At 48.1% G+C, this 22,714-nt stretch overlaps 1 protein-coding gene across 2 annotated transcripts in view; it reads left to right on the top strand.

Annotated features, from left to right (window-relative positions):
* The window catches only part of TENM4 (teneurin transmembrane protein 4), a 2,958,785-nt gene that overhangs the window by 2,823,771 nt on the left and 112,300 nt on the right, over positions 1-22,714 (top strand). For both annotated transcript variants that reach the window (XM_078058602.1, XM_078058603.1), the window contains one exon: positions 16,087-16,272. In XM_078058602.1, coding sequence (XP_077914728.1) covers positions 16,087-16,272 — 186 coding nt within the window. The remainder of the gene's footprint in view (positions 1-16,086; positions 16,273-22,714) is intronic.

Here is a 22,714-nt window from a genome sequence, read left to right as displayed (position 1 = left end):
CCCTACCTTCTGGGGTTATTATTTGGAAAATTATCATGTGGTGAGTTATTTAAGATGATATTAAAGAAGCACTTAGCATGCTACTCAGCTTGTGATATGGGCTCAGTAAATGTTAGCTGCTGTTATGATTATGATTAAAACAGCCACTGATGAGAGCCCTTGATATTAATGAAGACATTTGATAGAGGCAAGATGAAATATGCCTTTTCGGAAATGTGGATTATAGTTTTTAAAACTCCAACCTACAGCTGACAAAAACAGTGTCATGACTGCCAACCCGGCCAGGAATTTCAAAGATGGCTTCAAAATTACTGTCTCCCCTGGCAATAGTAATAGCAATTTGTGTTTGTCGAGTGCTTCCCAGCCTACAGAGATACTTCACACACGCACACGCACCCCCACAGTGACAGCCCCGTGGGCAGGGGGACCAGGTAGGACATCACCTCGAGGCTCAGGGGTTGCCAGGCTTGCCTAAGGCACGCCAGGGCCTGAGGAGGCTGGCGGCCAACGTTCAGCCTGGGGCCCCGGGCCTCGCGTGCGGCCCAGCACTCCGTGTCGCCTCTCCACGGGCCACTGTTTCTCCTCAGCTGTCGCTTCCCCCCAGAAGCCAGGCTGAAGGTGAGTGAAGGCACTTGGAAGGTGGTTCTCCCTCGCCACCCGCCCTGTGTCCGCGGTACCTGCTGGCCTCGGTCCCGCCACTGCCACGTGCTGTGTGACCTTGGAAAGGTACTGGCTTCTCTCGACTTCAGTTTCCTGGTCTGAAAACTGGAGATAATGATGTCTCCCTCAAAGCTCATGCGACCGTCAAATTCTAGAACGTATGTACGCGCATCGAATAGTGCCTGGCTAGAGTGAGCGCTTCGCGTCTGGCTCCTACCGCCCTTCCGAGGGCACTTCAGCCAGCGGGAGCTGTTTGAAAGCTATCGAGTTTTTGCCACAAAGGTGAGCAAGAACTGCCTTACTGACTGGATGCCGCTGAAGCTGGGGGGCTGTCTCTATGTCCGGGGGGTTAGCTACAAGGTGGTGGGACAGGCACTGGACTTTGCCTCAGAAAATCTACTCCCTGCTAGTAGAGTGGCTTCGGCAAGTTGCTTAACCTCCCCCCGACCCCTGCCACCTCAGTTTCCTTCATGGTAAAATCACCTAGGGGATTGTGGTAAGGATTCAGTGAGAAGATGGAGGTAAAGTGGTTGACGCCACGTCTGGCACGACTGGGACCCCGGTGAGAGGCAGCTCCCGGCGTAGTGTGCGTGTTATTGGCTCCTGGCCTGGCAGGCCTGGCACAGACACTGCCCAGAGCCTTCCCGTCAGGAGCTGCAGGTGAGCAGCTCACCCCATCGCCACCGACTGTGGCTTGTGGGGTTGGCAGAAATCACCATTGGGCCCTCATAGGAAGGAGGACCACCTCTTCCGAGATGAAGAGATGTGTCGCTCTTTGGCCCGGGGAGCAGGATTTAGTGAAAGCAGCTGAAATCAACATGCCCTGCACTCAGCGACCAACCTGTCATGAAATGTGAGCTGACAAGTTCCTCAGCACTGTGATTACGCTTGTGGAAACAGTGAAGTCAGATTTTATGTAAGGATTTACTCAGACCCCCACCTTCCCAGCAGCTTGGCTTCCAATCTCAGCTCAGAAATTCCTCCTGAAATCTAGCCTCCTTCATGGGATATTCCTTCGTGACAAACAGTGTAAGATAACTGTTGGGACAAATGCCTATGGCTTGGAAGAGCATGGGTTATATGCCCCACCCCCCACACACCAGTGTCCTCAACTCTGGACCCAGTGGGACTTGGCTTTTCCAGTCTTGGGGGGATGATAGTAGTGATGATGGTGGTGGTGATTGCTAGTGTTACCGATAGTAAAGAGCTGGAGAAAGGAAATGACTTGTCCAAAGTAACTCAGCTAAGCGGTGGCAGAGTGTGAATTAAATCTAGGAGCTCTGTTTCCAAGTCCTCAGCTCTTGCCTCAAGCCCCCTTTCCATCTAAAGAGGTTTCCTTACAAGGATAGAGTGTTACTTAAAGAGCCACACATTTCTTAGTGCTTACCGTGTACCAACTACTGAACTAAGTGCATTACAACCATTATCTTAGTTAAGTTTCATATGAAAACTGTAAAGAAAGTATTACTAGTTCCATTTTCTGGATAAGGAAGCTGAAGCTCAGAAAAGTGAAATTCCTTGCCGGCATCCCCCCATCGGTAAGTGGCAGAGTCCAATTCAAACCAGATATGGCTCCAAGCCCTCTCCCAAGCTCTGTGGTATACTGAGCAATATGTTGTAATCTTGCCTCTCTCTTGCCAAGCTGTGAACTCTATGTGGTCGGGGTCTACCAGTATCCCTAGGGCAGGGCCTGATATGGCTTAGGTTCTCAGTGATTACTCAATACAATGACTTACCCAGTGACACATCAAAGAAGAAGCTAGAGGCTCTGCCCGGGAAGAACCCAGCACACTACCAGTCTAATCTGTTCTCTAAGACCCCTCCTCCCCACCCCTGTGTACCCCCACATCCTTGCACACACACACACACACGCATGCACGCAGGGGCGCACGCCCTGCATTGCTAAAACCAAAATCCCTGGGCTCCTTCTCTGTCAGTTTCCAGACCTAGCTCATGTTAGTTTCGTGTGCCTTGCCAGCCAGCCAGAACCCCTCCTGGAGGAGAGCTGGCATCATTTCACCTCCTTCAAGTCTTCCCTAGGGAGCAGCCGTGGTGGGCTGGATGCCTCATCTGCTTATGCATAAAGTGGGTGAGCCCAGCAGCACTGCTGAGCCGAGTGACTGTCCCTACCAACCCCAAGTTGGATTTTCATTCTCTTGGCTGCCTTAGAAAAGGGAAGGAATTTAACCTCTCCAAGGTGGTCCTTACAAGTAGAAAAGTTTACCTTTCTTTCAGAGCCTAAGGACTCCGTAAGAAGATTTCAGTCTCATTGATGTTTTCCAGGACACCATTTCACATGTGGTCCCTTAGACCCAACGTTTGCCCCTCTGCTGGCTCTCCTTCAGGTCTTCCTCCCCGTCCACCCCCACCCAGTAGCCTTGGTCCTCAGCCTCATAAATTCACTCCTCATTTCCACTGCTCTGTGAGCTCGCTCCAGTCTTGTCTTCCATAAATGACTTCTGTGTGTAAGGGTCCTCTTGCGACATTTCGTTCCTTTGGGTTTGCTGGCTCACAGAAGCAGTACGTGACAGAGATTCTGCCTGGAAAATGCCCATGCTGGTGGTTTATGATTCTTATCATTTCATTGCAGTTGAGTTTCATGGAATAACAGGTGGAGATTTAGAGGATGGGTTCGGAGGTAGCATGTGCAGTCGGAAAGAACCGCATGGGATTTGGACTGGGACCAAGCTAGATTTTTAAGACTGATCTTATCCAAAGAATATGGCTAATGATACCTGCTTTGCAGGGTTGTTTTTCAAATTAGCTTTAATACATATGTATAAAATGCCTAGCATGGTGCTGGCATTCAATAAGCACTCAATAAATAAAGTATATATTTTTAGAATGCGTGATTAAATCTAAATTAGCCGAAGAGTCCTTAGACTCTTGCAAATTTAAGTCTGAGAACAATTTATACAGTGAAGGTTTGGAGCCAGACCTGGACTTGAGTCTGTGTAACCTTGAACAACTTGCTTTCTCTCTCAGCGACTCAGCTTCCTTGTGGTTTCTGACCCTCTGCCACCCACTCCCCCCAGCCCATCCCTGGTCATCGAGTCTAGATGAAGTTATTAATGTGCTGACATATTTATCCCCAAACAACAGCACAAGGGCCAAACAGCATTAGCATCAGCTTCCTGCCAGATAACGAGCTTTCTGAGCTCGATTCCAGAGAGGGGCACAGCCTCACAGAGAGAGCATCCCAGAACAGCTCCAGACCTGCCCCTGCTCCTGCCCCTGCCAGTAACAGACATCCACCTCATTCTCCTTGTTTCTGCTTCAAATGGTATCTAGTGTGCCTTGGACTTAATGTGTACATCCTTCCTGGAACTCCCTGCGCACTGGGTGCTATTCTGGGCACCGAGGATCAGAGAGCTTCCGCCCACTCAGGAGGCGACACCTAGTTAGGTGGCGTGATAAGAGCTCTGACTGATGTGTGTATGTGGGGTTTGGGAGCACAAGGGCAGGAGCAGTGAGCTCAGCTGGAAGAAAGGTGAGAGCGGAAGCTGAGACAGTCTTCCCCAGGGAGGAGACTTGTAAGCCGGACCGTTAGAGGGCGCCTGGCGGTGGGGGGAGTCCAGGCAGAGGGAACAGCATGTGCAAAGTACCCAGGTGTGTAGGAGCATCATCTGGAAAATCCTGCCTCTGATTGGAGAGTAGCAGCCGTGGGGGTGGGTAGAAGAAGGAAGACCAGAAAGGTAGGCAGGGTCCAAGCCATGGTGTCCACTGAATGCCTGGCTGAAAATCTTGGATTAAAAAATTGTTCAATGCGCACTGAGGATTTCCCTGTGAGACTTCATGTCAGGGCACCTTCTTTAGCTCTCTCAGCCTAACCTGGACTAGGTTCCACCTTCGCTGAGGGGGGACCTTCAAAATTCAAACCCAGATTCTCTGAGCTGCTGATTTCCTCTCTATTCCTCTTCTCCCCTTCCAAAAAGAAATGCAAATCCTAAAGCATAGTTAATAACAAATATGACTGGATAAATAGGGAGCGGAAAATGTCTGTTATCAAATTAAGTCACAATTGACAACAAAATAAGCCCGATGTTTAAAAAAAATAAGAATAAGCTGAAAGTAGTAATAAGGTTAAAAAAAAAATTAAAGCTCTAAACATAGCATTTGCATTAGTGCTAAATTTTAAAAATGGTAATTCAATTTTATTTACGAGGCAAATATAATTACATTTAAATTTGAGGGAACAGAATTTAATTCTTATTAATGACAGAAAGACTGAGTGAGATGCTTTAATGCCAGAGAAATTGTCTTACGTTCGTGGATGGGAGAGAAAATTAAATTCAGCGTGGAGCATTCTCCCTGCTACAAGTCTCATGTGTGTAGCCAGAATTGTTCCCTCTCTGAGAAGCATTAGCTTCTCAGCCCAGAAAGCACAGCACTGACATCCAATTAAACATCAAGAGGAAATGATCAGGCCAGGCTATTTCTGTACAGGTATGTTACGGGAGAAGAAACCCGAGGTTAGAATTTCAGCCAAGGAATAATATCCATTGAGACTTGACATTTCCTGTACCCCTTCCCAATGGCAAGTGATAGCCCGAAATCAAAGTTCAGAATAATAAATACCAAAGAGATTGACACTGAGGCGAGAAAGAAGAGGAGGTGTTGGAGGGAGACAGAGAAGAGCCCACCAGTTGTCTGGGATGCAGCGTGCAGGTTGAGACACAGTGAGATGATCCGCTCCTAACATTTAATCGAAGACTGGGAAACTGGGCCCAAACAGGCGTAGTACTAAATAGTGCCAGAGTTAAAGGTTGATAAACCAGGAGCTGGCAGCTTTGTAATTTGGGAGAATTTCCCCTGACAGCCTTAGAACATTTTTGATCAGATTGGAGCTCTTCAGTATGTAAATAGAAGCCCTCCCGAAATTGGGCTTCAGAATCGGGTTTCTGTTTGGATGCCCAAGCTGATGACTTGTACATAATGTCCGGTTGTCTTCCTGAATCAAACTGCTGGTATATAACTTGTAATTTTAAAATAATAACTGTTCTTTGAATGGAAATTTTATTTACATTTTACAGAGCTCCTCATGTACGTGCTTCATGATTCATTCAGGCAACAAGAACATAAGCCTCTGACACCAGAGATGGTGATGCTCCCAGGGATCCAGAGTTCAGAGAGCTTGAGGGATTTGCCCAGAGACACTCTGGGAAAACAAGGATTCAAATCCATCTTTCTCTGGGCTCAGAGCCCATGTTTATCCCCGGCATAACTCTGCCATTGGCCATTTCCAAGGTTTATGCTGATACTGTTGATGAATGAAGTATGAGGTTCATAAGGTTTCGCTTCATTGGATACCACTGCAAAGAGCCACGTAAACTGGATCTTGACCATGAGGTACCTGGTGGTACTACAGGGGCTCAAGGAAAAGAGTGATTGCTTTCAGCCAGGGTGATCAGGGGGCCTTCCCGGAGGAAGCGGGATTTAAGGTGGGTGATATAGGTTGGGTTTGAGTTGGCAGAGAGAGAAGAGACAAGCACCTTGCAGCAGCCAATTGTAGAAGTCAAAGATTTACAATCTGTTACAAAGATGCAACAGAACATGGCATTTTCCAGGAAAGACCAGTAGTTTGGAGTGGCTTTGCTTAGGATATTTGTGGCACTAGAGAGAGGAAGAAGAGGTGAGGGAAGTTAGTAGGCGTTTAGTCACATATGGCCTTGAAAGAATTTAGGTTTGATCTGTCAGTGGGAACCACTGAAAAATTTTAGGCAGAGGTGTGATATGGTGAGGTTCAGTTTTGGAAAGCTTACTCTAATATTGGCATGTAGTTGGAGGTGCTGGGGAGACATCTAGGTGGAAGTGTCCAGGAGCCAGTTTAGATAGGTGAGCACATGACTGGGTGGAAAGATGGGCCTTTCACAGAAGGATATCAGAGTCTTTGGGAAGAGGGCTGAACATCGCTATCTCTTCAGCTCACCCATTTGGGCCCTTTCAGTGAGGTTTGGGTAGTGTTCCAGCCCTGGCCAGAAATCCGCATCCTGGGCATGTTGTGTGGCTTCTGTGCTCACCAGCCCTTTCCTCCCTTGTTATCCTTCCGCAAAGTCAGACCCTATTGGGAGGCCTCCTCCAAGCTAAGTTTGAACTCCTCTAATCAGGAAGCCAGATAGCCTCCAATTAAGGTGAATAGCAGTGGCTTACTGCTTCCTGTGATAGGTGCTTCCTAAAGCTCGAAATTCTGGTCCTAGGGGAGTAAGTGTGGAGACTGCTATGCACCAACATCCTGGAATCCACTTTTCTGCTTGGTTTGAAAGCACTCCAAGCTCCTCGAGTGAGGTGAAAGGCCATGTGGTTTCCAAGGCTCATTAGCTTGCTGCCAACTGGATCTGTGGGACAGAGTGGGGCTGGGAGCAGCGCTGACCCTCTGGTAGAGGGATGGAAGTTGGAAAGCACCCAAGAGTGGCTGGGGTTTGGCCTCAGTGTCAAAAGGAAACCAATTACCATAAGGAAGTTGAAGGCTCCTTTCCTGTACCTTCCTCTCCTTCTGGCTTCTTCCTGAAACCTGCACTGAGACTAAAAACCATCCGCCCAATTTAGTGAGAGAAGGAGGGAGGAGGGTGCTATGTTGAAACCTATATTGATATAGAGATATAGGAATATCTATCCATGGGAGAGGAAGGTAACTTACAAGTATCCTACTGTGTGCTGGGCCTGGTGGCAGCTTGGTGCTCCTTTACACATGTGGGTAGACTTGAGTTCCTTGAGGATGGGAATAATTTAATGTCATTTCTGAAACCCTAGCTTCTAGGAGTAGCTGGCACATAGGTGCTCAGTATATTTTCAAATCAAGTTTAGGGTTCTGGCAGATAGGAATCCTTATCGCCGTTGTATAAAGGACAAAGCTAAGGCTCAGAGGTGTGCTGTGTAGCTGGGAAGTAGCAGACCAAGCTCTTACAGCAGCGTCTGTGAATTCAAGCCTCTGTTCTGTGCAAAATGGTAGAACCTTGAATAGTTACATGGATGTAGTCAGAAGATACATTTCCTGTGTAAGACTCACCAGGGAATGTAGAGTTCAGGCTAGCGATGGCAGGGCTGGGGAGGCAACACGGGGAGACTATTTACCCTGATAAAGGTTCGCATCAAGTGCTTTGAGAAGGCAGGAGGTGAAACTTTCCAACTGGGGCACTAGAAGGAGGCTTCAAAGAGGAGGAGCCAGAACTCAAAGCCCATGTACAGTTGAACATGGGAAGATTGAGGTAAAAGGGGAACCCAGACCATGGAAACAGCTTGTAGAGAGGCACAGAGGAGGGGCCACAGAGTGTGGTATGGCCCCTGCTTCGGCCATCTGTCTAGCTGGCCCCTTCCATGACCATTCCTAAGGCAGCCATCAAGTTCTTGCTCAAATACTGACATACATGTCCTATGGGGCAAAGGACAGGCACTTCTTCTCTCTCGACCCTTATTTTCCTGTCTGCAGAATGACTAGAGCATCTCTGAAGTGTCCTCTCACGATCTCATCACAAAAACCGCTCCTCTAAGTTTTTCTCCTTGTTTTCTCTCTTACCCCTAAACCCATCTGAGGGGGATCTCATGCCCAGAGGCAGGCCACTTCCTGCCCAGAGCCAGCTCCCTCCTTCTCCATCACTCTCCCCTGGTTCCATGGTCCTTCACCTCCAGCTCTTCTCCTTCATCACCCACAGCTTCCCGTGTCTCTGTGCCTCTCTCCACGTCCACCTTGCAAAACCCATGACCGTCCCAGCCACTCACCATCTCTCAGCTTACAGCCCACTTCGAGCACTGGAAGCCAAATCACCTCATGTTCATGATCTTTAGCCTTTCCTGGGCCCTTCCAGCTGCAAGTCTTCTTGTACTTTGTGCGTTCTTGCTCTCATTCCCCAAGGGGCTCTTTAAATGTCCACATCTATCCATCAGCAGAGATTGCTACCTCACTGAGAACATTGAAGCCATTGGTGAAGTGCTTTCCCATTATCCTGGCCTGTCTCTTAAACGTGTCTCAGCCTACATACCCCTCTCCAGAAGATGAGGTGCCTGCAAAGTGCTGTCCCCAGATTATGCTCCAGATCTGGTTCTCCCCAGCTGCTAAGGGGCACCTCAGTTATTCACATCATCCCCTTGCTTTCCCCAGTATTGTTAAACCCTCCCTTCTCCTGGCTCTTTCCAGCACATAAACATGATGTAGTTGCCATACAGTGTTTACTCTGTAAGAGATGTGCATGATACTAGGCACATTACACAGTGTTCATTTAAGCCTCACAGATGAACCTGAGATGTTAGTGTACAAATCCTGTTTTGCAGATGAGAAAGCTGAGGCACAGAAGGATGAAGTAACTTGTCCAAGCCACAGAGCTGGATGGATGGATGGATGATGCATGGATGGATGGATGGATGGACGGTCGGATGGACAGACAGATGGATGGGTGGATAGACAGATGGGCTGTTAGATGGCCTGGTAACTGGATAGCTGGTTAAATGATTAGATAGTTGGGTGGATTGGACAGATGGATAGGTAGACAGACAGATGGAGGATGAACAGACAGATAAACAGACACACAAACAAAAGGGAAAGTACTTAATACGGTAAATGTTGGGTCAGGGTGAGAAAGGAGACTCAGACTGATTTCAGAGCTCCTGTACTGTAGCTGGGGTGATGATCTAATACATAACTAACAATCATGGGAATATGTCAGATTACAGCTGAGCTCCTCAACCTGGTCACACAAGTCACAGACCAAAGAGCTATATCAATCATAGTCGCCTTCACTCTGGTTAAGTACCTTTGAACAAGTCACTTAATCTCTTCAAGCTTTTCCCTCAACTCCGACGCAGGAATGAAAATACCATTGCAGGGCTGTTGTGAGGATTTCATGGGATAATATTTGTGTGCCACCAACAAGGGTTCTACATTTTCTCCTTGTTTCTGCTTCAAATGGTATCTAGTGTGCCTTGGACTTAATGTGTACCAGAATTTCAGAGAAATTCCCCAAGCTGTGCCCTAACTCCAATGAGCTAGTAATAAAACAGAAAATCCTAGCAGGAATCGTCTAAAATTACTTAACCCTCCCTTAAAATTTCTTAAGGGCATTCTAAGAACCTCAGGCCCTGAGCAAAATAGAACAGTTTTCCCTATTATCCCTTTTAGTGCTAAATACAAACTTATTAAAAGACTTCCCAGGAGGTCACATGGGGCCCAGACTCTGTTTCCCCTGCATTTGCTCCTCGCTCAGCAGGAAAGCACACAGATCCTTGGGTGGAGACCCCTTCCAGTCCCCACTTGTGGCAGTTTTGAGCATCTTTCCAAGTCGAAGAAATTTTATGAGAAGAATAGATGTAAGTCTGTCCCTTTAGGGGAATGCCACAGCTTTCCCTACCAGCTATTTTAATGAACAGGATTGTCAAGTAAGTCCAGACAAATTAAAACGTAGCTGCTCTAGGTCCCAGGCTTCATCCAGGCTCATATGGGGAATTAACATTTAATGAGAGGAGCCTGGGGCAGTGTTTTCCCTTATGTATATGCTTTGGGGGCACGATTAGCCAATAGCCAAACCTTATATCTTTCCCTGCCCTTTTCCACTTCTTCCTCACGTGCCTACTCCCTTCCACATCATGGAAGGAGAATGGGCGTGATGTGAGCAGCAGCAAGAAGGAAGGTGTGCATGAGGGTGTACGGCTGAGACCCTTTAAAATTACAGAGTTCTCAGTCAGGGGTTGCAGATGAGTTTCTAAGAAGGTTAGGCACAAAGGAGACCGAGCCCCTGTGTGAATATATCTAACCAAATAAATTTTGTACAATATGGCCCTGAGACACAGTTGAGCCCAACTGACGTAACACTTCTTCCCCGAAGCTTTTTTCCCGGGACTCCGGGATCATGACCTGAGCCGAAGGCAGTCGCTTAACCAACTGAGCCACCCAGGCGCCCGAAGCTTTTTTTTTTTTTTTTTTAATTCATCTGTTCTTTCAACAAATATTTGTTGAGAACTCACGCTGTGCTACGTCTGGTAGCTGCTGCCGGGGAACCAAGTTGAGAAGAAGCCAGAGCCTGCCATTAGGGGGCTCCTGGGCTGCAGAGAAGACCGACATATGTACACCAGTGAGGCAGGGCAGGAAGGAAGATGTGTGGGCATGGCTTTCCCTCCAAGAAGAGCTAACTTGTTCTTGGGCCTGACCTGCTTCATCTCCAGGGTCCTGTATGGTTCTGTCAAGCACTTCATAGGCTCTGAATTAGAATGTTAGGGCAGCTGGAGATTTTCACCTGATTTCAAGAGGAAGCCAAGGCTACAAATACATACAGCTTCTAACTGGGTTTTCATGGTCTTGACTGATGGTGCCCTGCGAGATGATTAGAGAAAGCATACCTAAATTTCGAGGCTGCTTACTATAAAAGCTGGTATTTTGCTCTTCAGGAAGATGCCCTCAGTTCTGCTGATACAAGATGTCTTAAGTCCTCATTGACGGGTCATGTACATAGCATAAGTTACACGGGACCTTTCACGTATACCCTTTTCTTCCATTATCCCCACTCACCTAGTGGGGGACCATGATTACTCTCCTCACTTTGGGCGTGAAGAAGTATGGTTCAGAGAGATTGAGTCATTAATTCTCCAAGGACTCCACAAGGACCCAAGGAAACTGGGGAGTCAGAATCGGAGCCCAAGTCTACCCTACAGATGATATTCTCCATAGTACTTGAAAAGATTCCTCTCGGGGCCCGAGACCTCCAGCATTCAGCCAGTAAGCTCTGATGTTTATCATGTGAAGATCAATGGGCATTGATCAAGTGCTCACTTGTATCGGGTATGTTCCATAAGTCAGAATTCACCTCTGATGTTCTGATGTCAGTCCAGTGCACATGCCGCTACACCTCCCTTGCTCTTGCATAAGAATCTGTGTGTACAGAACTTACTATACCCCGAACTGTGTGCCAGGCAGTCTGGAGAAGTCTCACTTCTGCCCACGTTAACTTGCGTAACTGATTGCAGTTATGTGCTGTGCTAGAATGTAAACTCCCTGAGGTCAGGAGAGAACCATGCCTGTCACAATCACCATCGGATCCCAGTGCCTTCTGTTGGGTTTGCTAAGAAATTAAACAAGTGAGGGTAATTCCTACAACAACCCTCTCCATTTGTTGGTATCATCCCCACATTACACGTGAGGCAGCTGGGACTGGAGAGGAGCAGTGACCCGAATTTCACAGAGTGCCACTTATGTTAGGTAAGGGGCAGATGACCTGTTGAAGCACATTCTTCCAGCATCATCCTATTTAGTTTCCAACAACCACTCTGGGAAGTTCTATCTGCTTTAATGTCAAAGCAAAATCAAGAAGGAAAACTAAAGCAGTTCCTTCTATTTCAAGGGGAAAAAAAACAACAAAAAAAAAGGTGAGACAGATAAGAAAAATAACAACAGGGCCTACAACTCAGGGCCAAGTGATAAAGTAGCAGCTCCAATTTCTGCTCCCATCGGGAGTCAGTGTGTCTCCCATGCAGGCAGAGAGGCCATCTGCAGAGGAGAACCTGAACACTGACAGGTTGTGTTGCCATCAGTTAGCACCCCATAAACATCAAGGTCACCCTGTTTAGGCCCTTCCATTAAAATGTGTAAGAGCCCACAACCCAGCTTGTAAAAGGCTGACGGAGAGGTGCCCAGCCACCAGGCAACCTGAGCTTCATGCCAGGAGAGCTTGTCTAGTGTAAACTGGCAAGGAAATGGAGGGTTTAGATGGACAGCCCAGCAGTCTCCAGATGACAAAAGTGAGACTGAGTGTCTGGGAAATTCTATGTAGGGGATCTCATTTCATTTGACATCGATCCAGGGGCTGACTTGGATATAACAAAGGATAAGCAACAGGGCCAGAAAAGGAGACAGATCTGCTAGAAGAACCAGGAAGTCCCCACAAGGAGAGCCCGCGTCTTTGCTGATCAGTTTCCTTAATCTTACAATGTCAGTCTGGCACATGGCTCTGAGAATTGTCAAAACAAGGGAGAAATACCCATGACCATATGACCTTGTAGAATCCGCTGATGCTCTCTGGGTCTCAGTAGTGGCAGGGCATACAGAGTTCAAGGGGGTCTAGAGCACAAGAGGCAGCTCTAGGAAAGATAGAAACCAGGGGTTCTGACAGCATTGTTGTGATAGTTCAATGAGAAATTGTATATGAAGGTGCTTCATAAACTCTAAAACCTGATACAAGCGTTAGTTATTAAGCCAAAAATGGCTTTCCCCACACGCTACATCGTTTGATCTGACACCAATCCTATGACATGGGTGAAATGGGAATTATTATACCTATTTCACAGAGATAGAAAGTGAGGTTCCATGAATTTCATAAGTTACCACTGGCAGATCACCCAGCCAATAAGTGGCAAAGCCGAGGGTAAACCCCAGATCTGTCTGATCCTAAAATTCATGGTGTTTTATTTACTGCACATAAGCAAGAAGGTGCAGCAGTAACCACTATAGATTATTTGGACGATCGTGGGATTCCAGCACCGGTTTGAGCTTTGTCTGGATTGTGATCTCCCAGAGGACAGAGATTAGGTCTGGCTTTTCTCTGTACTCCTAGCACCAGCCACGGTCTTCAGCACGTAGTAGGCATGCTTGGAATCCCGTAGGAATAACGAGAGAACCAGTATGACTGCGCTGATACCTACTGTATGTCGGGCATCCTCTAAAGGGATGCTGTCACCATTCCCGTTTTACAGAAGAAAACGAAATTCAGCAATCAGATAGGTTGCCTAAGGTCACATAACTGGCAGAACATATTTGGAATCACATCTAAATCTGACGCTCTTCCGTCCACAGCTGCCTTCAGATTAATATAGGAATGGCCTACCTGTTAGCTAAGGCCTGAAGTCCGGCAAATGCTGGGGAAAGGCTGCCTCTTGTGCTCTAGACCCCCTTGAACTCTGTATGCCCTGCTGCCTGAAAACACCAAGGCTTTGGCCCCAGCAGCCTGTCCCTCTGCTGGCTCACACCTCACTGAATAGAAGCGCTATTTGCTGTTTACTTTTACACCATAAACTGCCACCTGGAAAAAGTGCTGAGTAAAGCCAAACAAATGCTAAACTAATTGTCCCTCCCCAGTCTCTCAGGGGAAAGTTCCAGCCCTGAGGCAAGCCCTGCCTTCAGAGTCACGGAGGGGTCACTACTGTGCAGAAGGGTTAGAAATTTCAGAGACAGGACTTCGGAAGGCCTGGGGCCTGGAGATTGTCATTCTGTGTCAAGACGTTGTCTGTATGAGAAGGAGGGAAGGAAGCTCGAAGAAAGTCCCGAGAAAGCCACATTCCTGGAGGGCTGCTGGGTGTAGTGACACTAGCCCACAGCCCCACCCCAGCCTGGGAGGTTTTCGTAAGGCCAGCTCACTAGAGACAGGCCCGGACTGACCCTCAGCCAGGCTGAGCAGGGTGTAAATGAATCGTTTTACATTCTCAGGCCACCTATAGCCCCAGGCACCCAAGGATTCATCCCTTATCCCACAAACTTCAGTTAAGGGTCTGTTCTGTGCCATGCTCTGTGCTGGGTACCAAGCATAGAAGCGATCAGGAAAATCCGGTCCAGCCTCAGATATCCCTGGTCTGACAGCGGGACAGGCACAGAAACAGAAAATCGGTTTACCATGTAACATGGAAGGGCAAGGAACGAGAGAATAACCATAGGGTGAGTCACAGACTTCTCAGAGGAGAGACCCTTGAGCTGAGCCTTGGGGGTAGATTATGCTGTATAACATGGAGGGTGTTTATATCACAGACTCCCACCATCTTAGAGCCAGAGAGACCTTATATGCCATCAGATTCCCCCTGAAGCAGATGAGGAAACCCAACACCCAGTGAGGGGGAATGACGTCCCCAAGGTCACACCGCAGATGAGTGGCTGAGCAGGCATGGGCCTTGCACGCCTGGTCCTTGGACTCTAGTCTAAAGTTCACTGTCCTCAGAGACCTGTCCTGAGTTAGGCATGTCTGCCATGCCCTTCTCTGTGTTTCACTTCACTGGGTGCTCGCCACCGCCCTGACGGTCAGCCGAGGTGCTGTGAGGTGTCCTGGTCACGGCCCACACTCGCTACATCCCTGACGTCAAGGAACCTGCCTGTGGTCACAGAGCTCAGAAGCTGCTGAGCCTGGCACAGAACCCGGGGCCCCCCAGCTCCAGGTCAGGGCTCTTTGCACCCATTTTATAGTGGACCCTTCTCCTCTGGGCAGCTGAGAAATGCGGTGTGTCTCTGCGTGTGGTACGTCCCTTCCAGGTAGTGTGCCAGACAAGGTGTCGGGCACAGGGACACCCCATAAATGGTGACTCAGCTGTTGTGTTGTGGGGTTTTGTGTTTGTTTTTGTTTTTTTAATTCTCAAACATCATAGCCATTGCCTTGTAGGTTGATATGGAAGGTCTCAGCCTCTGAGATCTAATTTTGATTTATCCCCTTTTTCAAAAAATAGCTAGACTATTAGTAGCTTCTAAACCAGGAATATAGCTTGGAATCTTCCAAGCTGTCATGGGCAAATGCAACCTGACACAGTGCCAGTTAATTTAGTTTGAAAGAGAACAAAAGCGTTGGGGTTTTCATTCGAAGACTGTTGGGCCATAAGGCACAGACTGCAGGCAGGGTCCCTGTCACAGCCCTGGCAGAGAGCATCCGTGGCCACGGCTGCACGACCTGTTTCCTAAAAACCCGGGTCGGAGCCTTCACCACCTCTGCCTGTGTGACAGGGAAGCTGTCACTGGCCCTGTGCCCGAGGCCTTGTGAATTGGGCCGTGTGCATACTGCACCAAGTCACAGATGGGCCTTTGTGAAGGGCTGGGCGACTCGACTCTGGCTGTGACGCGGTCCCCCAGCAATTTGCTTTGGATCCGAAAGGCCATGGAGGCGGTGCTTGGAATTAGAGTGGCAGGGCAGTGTGTAGGAGGACGGGCACGGGCAGCAAAAGCACAGAACCGGCCCCCAGAGTCCCCACCCCCACCCCAGGGTGCAGGGGGCTGTCCTCCCTTCCACCCCGCCTGGAGGACAGTCAGGCTGGAAGGAAATGCGGGCCCCAGACCCCCTGCACGTGCCGCAGCCAGACCCACCCTCAGCCATCAGGGACTCGTCCTCACTTTGTTTTCACACATTACCAGTTTTTAATTAAATGTGACTTTTCCTCACATCTGTTCAGAAGGCCGGTCCCCCTTGGAAGTGGCGAGCACAAAAGCGGGGACGGGCTGGTGGTAGGGGAAAGCAAACAGAGCAGAGCCCTTCCATCGGCCTATTTTGATAAGGGCAGCGGGCTCAGGACGGGCTTTTGCCTGGAGAATTGTTCTCACCCGAGGGTCATTGTTCGGGGAGATTAGCCTCCCAAGCCTCCGGAATCCGGATGGGTCCCTCCCAGGAGCCAAGGTAGGTAGCCAAGTGTGACCCTTGTTCCCGACGATGACCGGCTCAAAATGTGTTTTCTCTCTCCCCTCCCTCCCCCACACCCTCCCCGCAGAGATCTGTGCTGCCGACTGTGGGGGCCATGGCGTCTGCGTGGGGGGCACCTGCCGCTGCGAGGAAGGCTGGATGGGGGCGGCCTGCGACCAGCGGGCCTGCCACCCGCGCTGTGCCGAGCATGGGACCTGCCGCGACGGCAAGTGCGAGTGCAGCCCCGGCTGGAACGGCGAGCACTGCACCATCGGTATGGCAGGCCCACGCCCGGGGCCGGGGGGGGGGGGGGGGGGAGCGGGGGGGGATGGCGGGGGGGCGTCTGCTGCAGGGCGCATGCTGCCTCTGTCCGCATGTGGGAGCTGGGCACAAAGTCCTTTCATCTGGCGACATTATGGTTGGCATTTCCCAGCAGCGACTGGACTTAAACTCACCACTGGGCCTTTTTCACCTTTTCCCTCCCAGTCTGCATTTCCCAGATGTCCGCTAGCTTGTTCGCGTGCCTTGCTATGTGCCCCTCCTGGGCCAGATGCAGTAGGGCTCTGCGCTGAGGAGCTGGGGATCAGGAGTAAGGCACACGACTACCACTTAGCAGCTGTGAGCTGTCCTAACGCCTCTCTGAGCCTTGGTTTGCTCACCTATATAATGGCTGGCACAGAGTAGAGTGCTCGCTAAGTGTGGCCATGATGATCAAATTCCTGATCTGCTCTCAGCCCCCCACCCCCACTGGCCTGGGATCCTCGGGAAAGCTTCCCATGGGCCCCGGGCCACATCTGCCTCCCATCAGGCCTGGATCCCTCCCTCCCCTGTCCTCAGCCTCCATCCTGTCTGCATTTGTCTCCTCTCTGCTCTCTGGGGGCTCCTCAGGCCGCCCCTGCTGTGAAGCAGCGCTGTTGGCAGCTCTCGGACCAAGCTGATCACTCCGTTCCCTTCTTCCTGCCTTGCCTGCTGCTTTTGTTGATTTTAAACACAGCCAGACGTTTTGCTTGGTTTATTATCCTGGAAGGAGCACTCACCAAAAGCTCTCTATTGAATCAACTGGTCTGTGTGTGTGTTTAACTTCTTCCTCTTGCATTTTTTTCAAAGGGAGGGTCTGTGATCAGATGGCAAGCACATGGCTTTGGAAGGCTGGATTCTGGGTGCCTCTCCAGCTCTAAACATCACCTCTTGGGCCTTCCGGAAACTGGGAGACGAGCCCCAGACCTTTTGAGGGACAGACATTTTGAGCAAATGGAGCCACTGCTTTTTTCCTTTTTTTTTTTAGGCTTCATTCCTTTTGTTTTGTAATCTGAAATTAGTCTATATTCATCGTCCCCACATCCACAACATCACCCTGGTGATAAATGGCAGTGGAAGGCCTTGTGCTTATTAACAATAATAATGGCTTCTAATTTTTGAGCGTTTACAATGTGCCAAGCACGTGCTAAGGGCTTTTAACTGCATGATTTCGTACTCCAAAGAGTCCCCCTGTGGAGGCACGCGTGTTATTCCCTCCTTCTCAGGGACCTGAGGCTTGAGGTCACTTAGCTTGTAAGAAGAAGAACAGGAATTTGAGACCTGGTTTCCAGAGCCTCGGTGCAGGGTCCCCGTACCAGCTGCTTGCTCTGCGGCCCACAGGACAGACGCCGGGTTTTCTACGAGGCATCTGGCTCACAGCCTTCAGAGGCTGTGCCTCCTCATTCCTGTTGCACTCGGAGTTACGAACCTAGTTGCCCATCCCAGACCCTTAACAGAGCTGCTCCAGAGCCCAGGGCAGCCCTCCCCACTTTGTCCCCAGCAGAAGGTGCCGCAGTGTCTTAATGCCCGCTTCTGGGTGGCTTCATGTCCGTGTCATCCTACCTGAACACCCCTTCATGGGAAGTGGCCCTAGTCACTCGCGGGGTCCTCTTCTTTAAACCCCACTTTCCCCTCACCCTTCCTTTTCCCCGTGACTGAGGACAGGCTGACCTTTTAGCCTCCCAGCCCAGAAGGGGGGCCCATCCTTAGTAAAACCAAAAGCAGAGCCCAGAGAGAGTACATTCTGTTTTCTATCACTTAATTGCAGAGTCCTCAGCTCACCTTACCAAGTTCCAAAAAGTTTACGGATGGCAGACTTTTATAAGATAAAAGCATCTCATCTTAGTCAAATGATGATGAGGGATTTCAGGAAATTCTCCATGAGCCCAATCACAGATGATTCATGCCAGGGCTGGTGGGCAGGTTGTGCTGCATCTCGTGGTCTTGTGGATGGATGTTCATCAGCCTGGCCTGAAGAATATCCAGTGTGTTGGATGCCAAGAAGTCAAAGCACCCCCTTCCACCCCCACTCCCCCACCCCCTCCCCCAGCCCTGCACACTCGCACACCCATTGTCACTCTTTAAGAGCAAATTCCTCCTTGGGATTGCAGATGCTTTTTGCGCTGCAGATAAGAAATGCATCAAGGTAAATGTGCACGATTCAAGAGAGAGGTTGACAGTCACAAATACCAGAAAAATGTCACAGGACATTGAAGAAGTAATGGACTAGTCATAGTGGCTCAGATGAAAGGACGTTGGCTCAGAATTCTATTACCTTTCTTTTTGTGGTGAGCATTTCCTTTGTCCCTGTCTTATCTCCCCGCATGGCAACTTGCTCCCCGTGGGTCTCTGCCTGTGGCCAGCTGCATCCCCAATGAGAAACCCAACACCTTAGTGCTGAAGGAACACTCCATCACCTTGTTCAGTACAAGGGAAGGGGCTAGGAGAGGCAAAGGAGAGAAACAATGGTGGTGCCTTCTTTTTTCCTTTCAGAATAGAAATGAGAAGGAGAAACCCCTTTTTAACCTTTGCTGGGAATAAGAAGCAGCTTATGTTTCCAGGGAACCTCACTCCCTTTGAGGATCATTTAGGAAAAGACAAAAACTATTGGTGTGAAAAGTTAGAAATTCAAAGTATTACATTTTCTCTTGTTATCAGATTTCATTACTATACAAGAGGTCGTTATAGCACAGCTAGTTCATGTGCTGGAGTATAGTTATGTCCTGTGCCAGAGAAAAAGCTGGAATCCATGACACTAATGCAGAGACCTCCATGCAAGTAGAAGGAAGAGAGGAGGGCCTGTTTATTTATATACCCTGCCTCCATAAACAGGAAAGAATGATTTGATGACCTGCCAACTGGCATTAAACACCAAGATAAGTCCGGGCTCCTTATGGTCAAGTCCCCAGCCTAAGAATCTTTTCACCCCAGTGACGTTTCCCAGAGCAGATTATTATAGTAGGAATTGAATATCTCCTTTAGGAGGCTTTGGTCCCTCTTTTCTTTTATGGAGGCTACTTGATTTTTCTCCAGAAGAGGTTGGTTTTCAGAACAAAAGGGAAATGGACAGTAGCATCCTCTTTAATGACAGTATTTTTGTCAAAAAGCAAGAATATTCACATTGAATCCTAATTCCTCATGTTGGGAATTATCTGTCTCTGCATCTTCAAGAAAGGTCTTTGGTGAAAGGGCCATGGGCAGACCACCTGGTGGCTAGGGGCTTCGTTTTCTCCCTCCGTGAATCACAGAATGGGGGAGGCTGGAGGAGGCCTCCAGGGGTGATGAAGTTCTGGCCTCCTCCTCCACTGGCCACAGAACTGCACATCCATCATCCCAAAACTGAGTTATCCTGCTCCTAAAAATATCCCACAAATAAGAAGGGATTTTTCTTTTTTGCTCTTGCTTGTCAGTAATGCTCCCACTTGCATATATGAAACTCAGTTTTCCGAATCCAAAAGTTAAGGTAAGATGAATTGACGCTCTATCTCTCAAGTATATGGTCAACACAGAGTCATCAAAAGTATATTCAGGGATGTCTTTTCCAGGAATTTCATGGGTCTCAAGTCTGGGCCTTGACCTCCCAATTCTTTAGAAAAAGCTAAGAATCATAGTTAAATTTGAGAAGGTGTCTAATTTTTTTCCTATTTCTTTGAAAACAGTACTATCATTTTTGATCACTTCTACAATCATTATTTTATTCACTTCAGTGCCCCTTGCCTATAAAGTCTCAAAACACATGTGGGAAATGCCAGCTTCTGATTACATTTGTAAAATTCCAACCTTGACCCCAAAGCTGTGATTGTTCAAGATGCCAGATACACAGAATTATTTACTAGGCTTCAGGAGAGCTGTCCAATCATGTAAATCTTGATTCTTACACAAATCCTCCTGTGGGAGTTAAGATCAAAATAATACTCTGATGATGCAGTTGTTCAAGTGAGCCCAGCCAGACTTCATGATAAAAAGAGATTATAAAGAAAGGCCACACAATCTTCTAGAGTTCTTTGTCCACTTTTGAATGGTAACTCTCAGGTTTCTCGTTTGTAACCAGACAGTCCTTAACTGAGAGTTTACAAGACCCTCACAAGGCGTCAGAGCCTGTGTGATAGCCCTACCCTCGTCCTTCAAAGCACTCTCTCACAACCGGACCTGTGACCTGGCAGGACAGTTGCTGACAAGGACAAGAGAAAATGGACAGGGGTCTACCCTAAGTTATCAGAGCAAGAGCTTGATGAGTCATTGGTTCTGGGAGATGTTAGCCCACACGTGGTAGGGGTGGGAAACTGGAAGGAGGTTAGTAAGGCTTTGTGAGTCCCTCTCAGGTGGGTGCCATTGGCCATTTACTCATTGATCCTTCATCCAAAGCAAAGGGGATTAATGTATCCAAGATCTTAACAAGAACATCTCTTCGATGGTTTGTCAAACATCTAAAGAACTTACGTGATTATAAGCACCCTAACCATCACCTGCTATAATGATCCTTGTTTAAATCTGGCCTAATCTGTGTACCAGTGATACAGCTGTTAGAGTCAACTGAGGCTCCTGGAGGGAGTGACAGTGAAGAACCTCAGCCACGCTCTCCATAGCGTTTGATAGGGGACCCCTAAAGCTTCTTGGGGTTACCCTCAGAGAAACTTCTGGAAACTCGTTTGGGTGCAGGCAAGTCAAGGAAAGAAGTTTGCATGTTGAAGGCCATAGAAATGCTGAAGAGATCTAAGACCTCACAGACTCATGCCAAAGACCCAGAGTCTGTATCATAAACAGCTGTGCGCCCCCACCATCTCTAGCTTCTTGCATAGTGACAGGAATAGAGAAGGAGCATAAGAAACATCTGTGCAATGTTGAAAAAATAAGCATGGCCTAAGAGGAAAGATGACTCTGCTGTCATCATCTTCAACCCAAAGTCCTGAGGAGAAAGATGAGGGAATTTTGTGAAGTCTTGAATCCACCATCCACAAGTGCAAACTCATGGACTTTGTATCATCTTTCCTGAAAGTTACTATTTTAAAATCATGGTGGATTTTTAAGTGACTACACTCAAGGGCATATGTACCAAGATTTTCAAACAATAGAAGCATGGACAACAGTATGGACTTCTGTATATGGCTTTTATAAATAAATGGCATTGGACTTCAAAGATCCAGTTACCCCTTCCATCTTCAACAGAAGGAAGCTCTATTCTGTTCCCAGAAAACTCTTGGATTTGATATTGACTGGCCGTTATCAGCTTCTGGACTTACAGTGTGGCTCAGGGTCACTGTGTTGGAAAGGGCAGTGGTTTGTGGAGTCGGAATCTGAAGTTTCAAATGCCCGCTTTTGCCTCCTGAAATCCACAGTGTTGATTGCAACCTGAGTCTGCCTCAGTCACTTCCACGGCTGCTCTTCCTGCCCATGATCTGGAGAAATTAGTAAGCATTTTTTAAAGGTATTAGAAACATATTTACATTTAATAGAGATCTTTATTACTAAATTGTTCTTAAAAATGAAATGACAAAAAAAAAAAATGGCACTAGAAGAGAGAGCTCTGTGAAGTCAGCCCCTAGGCTTGGGGAGACTAGCCTACAGAGTCGGTATAATCTGTCCTCGTCACCAGAGCCAGGATATCACCGTTAAGTTTGGAGAAAAGCAAGGTTTTGCTTGTGCAAGAACTCCCTCAGAGTGGATGCTGCATGGCAGTATGGCCACTTGGATCCCACTGATGGTGTCTCACCCAGCCTTATCATCCTTTCCAACCCTGTGAGAGAAACGCCACCTCTTCTGCAGCCGAGTTCAGTTATTACAACAATCTGTGATCATGACTCTCTGTAAAACTCAACAGATCTGAAAGCTAAGAACACCAATTGAGCCAGAAAGTCCAGAGATCCTGTGTATTATTGTTCTCAGGTGACATATCACGGGAGGTGATGTCTAAGAAATTTTAGGTCACTCTGAAAAATGAGATGAATGAGCTTCACTAAGACAAGTGTGACAGGTGAACCAAGAATCAAGAGTCTTCACCTTAGCCAGAGATGCCTTCTGGGCCATGCTATCTGTGGGCTGGCCCTCTTTCATTGTTCAGCATTTCACAGCTTTGTTTATGCACTCTTGCTTTAATATGCCATTCTCCTCCACTTTCTTCTATCTTGTGCTCTCGTGGACTCCATAACGTCTATAAGAATGAAGGCGGGGCACACAGGTCCAGTTAAAATCTCCTCTTCCCAATTTTCCACTTGGCTGTGCAGCCTCCAGGAGCATATTTCATCTAGAAACAAAGACCACATGGAAACCTCAACTAGAAACATAGCCTCTCATCCACCCATCTTTTGAGGCAAATATATATTGATGACCAGCAACAGTGTCTTCTCTACCCAGAGGACTGAAAAAATAAATTTTTATTTTTTTATGAAGAAGGGAAGAATGTTCTTGCCATTGCTAGAACC

The sequence above is a fragment of the Halichoerus grypus genome, chromosome 11, assembly GCF_964656455.1.
Source record: "Halichoerus grypus chromosome 11, mHalGry1.hap1.1, whole genome shotgun sequence".
Taxonomy (NCBI): Eukaryota; Metazoa; Chordata; class Mammalia; order Carnivora; family Phocidae; genus Halichoerus; species Halichoerus grypus.
Note: the sequence above shows the minus strand (reverse complement) of the source record. Positions and strands in the feature narration are given on the sequence as shown.